Source organism: Bison bison, unplaced genomic scaffold (assembly GCF_000754665.1).
Source record: "Bison bison bison isolate TAMUID 2011002044 unplaced genomic scaffold, Bison_UMD1.0 scf7180017864190, whole genome shotgun sequence".
Classification (NCBI taxonomy): Eukaryota; Metazoa; Chordata; class Mammalia; order Artiodactyla; family Bovidae; genus Bison; species Bison bison.
In genome coordinates, this window is record NW_011494762.1 from 1,426,982 (window position 1) to 1,435,067 (window position 8,086).

The 8,086-nt window shown below is 42.6% G+C and overlaps 1 protein-coding gene across 1 annotated transcript in view; it reads left to right on the plus strand.

Moving 5' to 3' along the window:
- Positions 1-55: 55 nt before the first annotated feature.
- METAP1D (methionyl aminopeptidase type 1D (mitochondrial)) overlaps positions 56-8,086 on the plus strand; it is a 77,935-nt gene continuing 69,904 nt past the window's right edge. The window contains exon 1 of the mRNA XM_010843824.1: positions 56-120. Within this exon, the coding sequence (XP_010842126.1) occupies positions 81-120 (40 nt within the window). The 5' untranslated portion in view covers positions 56-80. The remainder of the gene's footprint in view (positions 121-8,086) is intronic.

Sequence of the window (8,086 nt, forward strand, 5' to 3'; positions counted from 1 at the left end):
CGCGGCGAGTGGAAGGCTCCGACGGGCGGGGCGGGGCGGGGCGAGGTGCGAGAATTTGTGGCCACGTGACCGACGCCAACATGGCGGCGCCCAGAGGCTTGCACCTGTTCGTCCGAAGAGGTAAGTTCCTAGAGGTGCGCGAGGGTTCTCATCGTCGCTCACTTGCTACGCAGTCGGGTTCAAAGGGATACACGTCCGCGATCAGACATCTCGGCGTACCAGATTGTGCTTTCAGTCCTGCGGACATATGCAGGCACACGTTACCACTTGTCACAGAAACAGATCCGCGTGTGTTCGTCACTTGCTTAGATCACGTCACGGCGTGGCATCTATTTGCAGTCCCTCATTGAGATTTATGGGACATTATCTGAAGTTTTCTTCGCCCACGTCAGCTGTGTGATTGGTGCAGCAAACTTATTTATTCCGGCTGCAGAGCGATGAACCTACAGTAACGGAAATGCTCCTCGACACTCAGTTGCCGCAGAGAATGCAACTTGTATCTATTGGCATTATCCAACACGTCTTTGGGGCAGCTTGCAAAATGTGATTATTCTCTTCCACTGTCTTAAGAAGAGGAGAAATTATGTCTGTTTAGCTTTAAATAGGTGTCATTCTATTATTCTTGGGTGGTGGTTTAGTCGCTCAGTCATGTCCGACTCTGGGCGACCCCATTGACTTTAGCGCGCCAGGCTCCTCTGAGGGATTCTCCAGGCAAGAATACTGGACTGCGTTGCCATGTCCTAATCCAGGGGACCTTTCCGATCCAGGGATCGAACCTGGGTCTCCTGCACTGCGGGCGGATACTTTACTGAGTGAGCCACAAGGGAAGCCCTTGTGTAAGTGGTGAAATTTTAGTAAATGTGCAAATAGTTTTGCAGATGAATCTTTGTTGGATTTGAACTGGTTTCTGAATCTTTGTTGGAAAGAATTGGAAAGTTTTTTCAAAACTGGGGGAGGAAGGGAATTAAAATATTTTTAAGAACACTTTAGGTGTCAGGTATGTAGGAACAACAGTCTTGTGAGGCAAATACTACTTTCACGGCAAATAGCTACCATTTTTAAGTGCCTTTTATGTATTAATACGTAATACCGTGTTAAGCATCTTACATGTGCTAACTACTTTTTTGAGCGGGGGCGGGGTGCCACACGTGGGATATTAGTTTCTGGACCGGGGGCGGAGAGGAGGGGAACTCCAGTCCCTGGCACTGGGAGTCTTAACTACAGAACCACCAAGGAAGTCGTGCTAATTGCCTTTTAAAACTCAATGAGTTCGGCATTATTATGTTTGCTGATGAGAAAAGCGAGACAAAGAGGTTAAGTAATAAGACCATGATTGCACAGATTGTAAGAGGCAAAATGGGCATTTGAATATGACTCTGATTTTTTTTAAGGGTTCATTCCTCTGTCCTGCATGGCATGGTCTCTTCACAGAAATCAGTGTGCAAAGTAGAAAATCAGAGACAGGACAAATATGATGAGTGTGTGTGAAAAGTAAAGAGAAAGATGTTTTTAGAGAAGGAGGAGGTTGGTAGGAGGATAGACCTGTTTTTTTGTGTGTTAGTGGAGTGAGGAACCTCGGGGAGATTTGAGGTGAGAGATGTGTAAAGGGATGGTGATGTAGGAAGTAATTTGGACGGGTTGGATGGGAGAGTGGAAACCTATGTGAAAGTACAGCCTTGTGAAAAGTGCACCAATTTACACCTCTTAAGATCTGGGCTCCAATCCAAACTATTTATTCATCAAGTTACTTTTTGTTTCCTCTTTTGACAAGAACTAATGGTGTTTAGACCTTTTTTAGGAACTGCAGGTAATGGTGAAGAGGATCTGGGCAGATAGTCAAGGTAGAGGAAGAGCCAGAACACACACATGCACACACATGTATTAAATGCATACACATATATGTATGCATGTGTATAGAATCTTTGTGGATTATAGACAAGATATTCATCATTTTTCTCGCTTATGATTTTGACAAATGATGGTTCAGACAATCTTGGAAAAAGCTCTTACAGAAAAAGCTGTAGTAATGCTTCCCATTACACTCCACGAGGGTTATCTTCTGACTCGAAGTGGAGGATCTTCTGATTAGAAGAGGGAGGGAAAATACGTCATCAGGAAGAAGTCTGGTGATGGGGAAAGCCCCCTTTATGGACTATTCATAACTAGTTTTATGTTGCAGACAGGTTGTCTTGTACTACCTACTCTCCACCCTTCAGGGTTGAAAATGAAGGGTAAATTTATTGAGTCCTCTCTCCTCTTTCTTTCTCCTTTTCACCTTTCAGTTCAGTTCAGTCGCTCAGTCATGTCCGACTCTTTGAGACCCCATGAATCGCAGCACACCAGGCCTCCCTGTCCATCACCAACTCCCGGAGTTCACCCAAACTCATGTCTATTGAGTCAGTGATGCCATCCAGCCATCTCATCCTCTGTTGTCCCCTTCTCCTCCTGCCTCCAATCCCTCCCAGCATCAGAGTCTTTTCCAATGAGTCAATTCTTCACATGAGGTGGCCAAAATATTGGAGTTTTAGCTTTATCATCATTTCTTCCAAAGAAATCCCAGGACTGATCTCCTTTAGAATGGACTGATTGGACCTCCTTGCAGTCCAAGGGATTCGCAAGAGTCTTCTCCAACACCACAGTTCAAAAGCATCAATTCTTTGGCACTCAGCTTTCTTTACAGTCCAACTCTCACATCCATACATGACCACTGGAAAAACCATAGCCTTGACTAGATGGACCTTTGTTGGCAAAGTAATGTCTCTGCTTTTGAATATGCTATCTAGGTTGGTCATAACTTTCCTTCCAAGGAGTAAGCATCTTTTAATTTCATGGCTGCAGTCACCATCTGCAGTGATTTTGGAGCCCAAAAAAATAAAGTCTGACACTGTTTCCAGTGTTTCCCCATCTATTTCCCATGAAGTGATGGGACCATGCCATGGTCTAAGATGCCATGATCTTAGTTTTCTGAATGTTGAGCTTTAAGCCAACTTTTTCACTCTCCTCTTTCACTTTCATCAAGAGGCTTTTTAGTTCCTCTTCACTTTCTGCCATAAGGGTGGTGTCATCTGCGTATCTGAGGTTATTGATATTTCTCCCAGCAATCTTAATTCCAGCTTGTGCTTCTTCCAGCCCAGCGTTTCTCATGATGTACTCTGCATATAAGTTAAATAATCAGGGTGACAATATACTGCCTTGACGTACTCCTTTTCCTATTTGGAACCAGTCTGTTGTTTTATGTCCAGTTCTAACTATTGCTCCCTGACCTGCTTATAGGTTTCTCAAGAGGCAGGTCAGGTGGTCTGGTATTCCCATCTCATTCAGAATTTTCCACAGTTTATTGTGATCCACACTGTCAAAGGCTTTGGCATAGTCAATAAAGCAGAAATAGATGTTTTTCTGGAACTCTCTTGCTTTTTCCATGATCCAGTGGATGTTGGCAATTTGATCTCTGGTTCCTCTGCCTTTTCTAAAACCAGCTTCAACATCAGGAAGTTCACAGTTCACGTATTGCTGAAGCCTGGCTTGGAGAATTTTGAGCATTATCTTACTAGCGTGTGAGATGAGTGCAATTGTGCGGTAGTTTGAGCATTCTTTGGCCTTGCCTTTCTTTGGGATTGGAATGAAAACTGACCTTTTCCAGTCCTGTGGCCACTGCTGAGTTTTCCAAATTTGCTGGCATATTGAGTGCAGCACTTTCACAGCAGCATCTTTTAGGAGTTGAAATAGCTCCACTGGAATTCCATCACCTCCACTCGCTTTGTTCGTAGTGATGCTTTCTAAGGCCCACTTGACTTCACATTCCAGGATGTCTGGCTCTAGGTGAGTGATCACACCATCGTGATTATCTTGGTCGTGAAGCTCTTTTTTGTACAATTCTTCTGTGTATTCTTGCCACCTCTTCTTAATATCTTCTGCTTCTGTTAGGTCCATACCATTTTTGTTCTTTATCGAGCCCATCTTTGCATGAAATGTTCCCTTGGTATCTCTAATTTTCTTGACGAGATCCCTAGTCTTTCCCATTCTGTTGTTTTCCTCTATTTCTTTGCATTGATCGCTGAGGAAGGCTTTCTTATTTCTCCTTGCTATTCTTTGGAACTCTGCATTCAGATGCTTATATCTTTCCTTTTCTCCTTTGCTTTCCACTTCTCTTCTTTTTACAGCTATTTGTAAGGCCTCCCCAGACCTTCACCCCTTTAGATTGATGTAAATTAATCCACTCTAAGTCTTTGGGCCAGTATTTATCATCAGCAGCTGTGTGCACATTTCCCTCCTGGAAAATGGGAAGAAGAGACTTTTTAACTGCTTAAGAAGGGCATAAGGGCCTTGAGCCCTGAGGCACGGCCATACTTGTTCTCTTCCGTCGTGAGCTAAGGGATGGATTAAAACTATGAGTAGTGACGTTGGCAAGGGGAAAGGACATATTAGTCTCTTGGAACATAGAGAGAAGGTAACAAGCCCTTTAGGGATGGAACTGTTCCTAGTATTAACACTGGCAGTAAATCTCAGATCATGGTGCAGAATCCCTAACGGGGTCCCAGGAACTTTGTTTAATCTCACTCCCACCTCCCACTTTATTAGAATCTTTGTTCCAGCTCCCAAAGCTTCCATGTGAGATTCTTAGGTTGCACAGTGAGTATGGGAAGGAAAAGTGTGGGGCAGGCAAAGACGGAGGCATGTTTTCTCTTTTACACTCATGTGCCTTTTATGAGCCAGTCTCTCCTGGCTTGCCCCTTTTCTCTGATTTTCCTGGACTTTCACTAGGCTTTTCTTCTACTTCTAGGTTTATAAATATTAGTGTTCCCTAAGATTCTGTTCTAAGCCCTCATCCCTGTTTCCTTTCCTGATTGTCAGCAATCATATTTACCCACCTCAAATGACTGCCAAATCTATACAATTAAAAAAAAAAAATCAGCAGAATACCCCCTAGAACCGAACACTGGGCCTTAACTCCCTCTCTCTGTTAAGCATCTTTTCCTGATGTCTCACAGGTCCCTTAAGTTCAATAAGTTCAACATGGAAGTGAATATTTTCCCCCATGTCTTCTGCTTCTCCATTATATACTCTGTCTCCATCACTGGCATCACCCTCCAGGCACTACCTCAGTATAAGCATGTAAGTTCTTTTGGTCCTTCCCACCGCCTTCAGCGTCTATGTTCAGTGAGTCAGTAAATCCCATTTCTTGGATGCCTCCAGCTTTTTGCATGGTCCGGGTACGAGTCTTTACTGTCCCTTGTAATTAGTGTCCACTTTAGTCTGTCTTCTTCCCTACAACTGTCTTTCTAGAATTCAGGTCTGATTATGATGCTTCCCTACTTAAAAAAACAAAAACAAACAAACAAACCCCGAGAACTCTTCATTGCTGGTCTAAAGTCTGAATCTCTTAGGATCAAAGGATAACTCCATCTCAGCCTGGCCTCAGTTTACCTCTTCAGCCTCATCTCCTGCCACTTTCCTAAACTCATATCTGCTAAGGTTTGCCATTGAGTACCTCCTTAATTGCTTTGTCTGCTGTGTCCTTTATTCACCCAGCAAATCATTCATCCTTCAAGGCCACACTTAAATGCCATCTCTCCTTTGAAGCTGTCTTTGCTTCTACCCAGGCTGAACTAACCCAGTCTGCTTCAGTAGCACTGAGGGCATGCCTTTATCACAATGCTTATTACCCTGAATCAGAGTATGTACACTTATATGAAAAGTATTTTACACCTCCATCTCTCCTGCTAGGATGGGAGCTTCTTAGAGACAAGAATCTTATCTTCTTCATCTCTGTCTTCCCCAAATGTGGCGTACAATATATGTGCATAGTAAGTACTCACTTTCATAACTGAATGAAAGGCCTTTCAGAATGCAACCTCCTGTAGAAATATTTGTGCACAAAATTTATATTGTAGGCCTAAAGAATAATTTATCTCAAAATGTCAGTTTTTGTCATATGACTGGCATAGATGGTGACTTCATTCCCTGCCCACCCCTTTTATGTTCCATCTCCCTCCAAGATTATTTTTAGGCAATTTTACTTCTGGACACCTTTTTCGGCAACTGTGAGAAATTTTGTTCCATGGAATTTGAGTTGTGAGTCAGACTTATTAGAGATAATTAGGAAAAAGAGGTTGGGAAAAGGGAAGGGAAGAGATTTGAAAGAGAAGCGCTTGAGGTGTAAGCAGTGTAGAAGGCTTATGGAAGTGTAAGCATGAAGAAAGCTTATGGAAGTAAACCTGTGGAGCGAACTGAAACCAGCGAGAGGAGAGGGGGCAGACTGTGAGTAAGTCCAGCAGAAAGCCTAGGAAAGGCACAGTTGGTGGGTATGTGAAATAGTTTGGCCTTGCCAGAGGGCTGTGTGGCCACGTGTATCAAGGCGTAAGGTATACATCAGATCAGATCAGATCAGTCGCTCAGTCGTGTCCGACTCTTTGCGACTCCATGAATCGCAGCACGCCAGGCCTCCCTGTCCATCACCAACTCCCGGAGTTCGCTCAGACTCATGTCCATCGAGTCAGTGATGCCATCCAGCCATCTCATCTTCTGTCGTCCCCTTCTCCTCCTGCCCTCAATCCCTCCCAGCATCAGAGTCTTTTCCAATGAGTCAACTCTTCGCATGAGGTGGCCAAAGTACTGGAGTTTCAGCTTTAGCATCATTCCCTCCAAAGAAATCCCAGGGCTGATCTCCTTCAGAATGGACTGGTTGGATCTCCTTGCAGTCCAAGGGACTCTCAAGAGTCTTCTCCAACACCACAGTTCAAAAGCATCAATTCTTCAGCGCTCAGCCTTCTTCACAGTCCAACTCTCATACTTTTTAGCTAACAATTATGCTTTTAGGAATTTATCTTGAGAGAACGATAGGATGAGTGTACCAAGATGGATGAATAAGAAGGTAACTTTATAATAATAGTGATTGGGAAATATTCACCAGAATCTGAATCTGAAATGGCTTGGTAAGAGAATGACCAAATAAATTATGGTTCCCCCATGCAATGGGGTGCTATGCAGTCATTAAAAAAGATGATGTAGATGTACTGTGGACTGAAGTATTCACGCGTATATATGGAGGAGAAAAACCTGGGTATAGAACAGTAAATCCTACTTACATCAAGTTTTGCTTCCTTTTATGTATACATGCCCAAAGAGATATCTAGGATGATGTTCACCCAAGTGTTCATAGCAGTTATTTCCAAATGGTGAGATTGGACTGATTTTTACTTTATGCTTGATGTGTTTGAATTTTATACATTGAAAAGATAACATTTTTATTTTCCAAAGCTTTTGTTTAAACTGTATAAAAGAAAAAAGCAAACAAAGAAATACAGAAGATAGCAAATGTTTGAATGGGACCAGATCCAAGGGGAAAATGTCTTTTACTGTGCATAATCTCTGCAACAAAGCAAAATGTCTATGTAAATTATAATATAGAAAAGGAACACCTTTACAATTTCCAGGATGAAAAAATGGTAACTGGAAATTACTTACATATACTGTAGTTTAAGATACATTTAAAGCTATTAATATTTTATCATTCTTTTTTAAGCATATTTGCAAAATAGTTACAAGTGCTTTTGTTTATTTAAGAAATCTAAGGCCATAGATTTCTTTCATTAAGAATTTTCTTATGATAGTGCTTTTTCAAAAATTTAGCCTCCAGATAGCAGAGGGCTATTGTACCTCAGAAATTAGGTACTTTAAACTTTTGTCAACGACCTGAGATCCTTGGGAAACAGTGGAAACAGTGGCTGACTTTATTTTTCTGGGCTCCAAAATCACTGCAGATGGTGATTGCAGCAATGAAATTAAAAGACGCTTACTCCTTGGAAGGAAAGTTACAACCAACCTGGAAAGCGTATTCAAAAGCAGAGACATTACTTTGCCAAAAAAGGTCCGTCTAGTCAAGGCTATGGTTTTTCCAGTGGTCATGTATGGATGCGAGAGTTGGACTGTAAAGAAAGCTGAGTGCCGAAGAGTTGATGCTTTTGAACTGTTGTGTTGGAGAAGACTCTTGAGAGTCCCTTGGACTGCAAGGAGATCCAACCAGTCCATCCTAAAGGAGATCAGTCCTGGGTGTTCATTGAAAGGACTGATGTTGAAGCTGAAACTC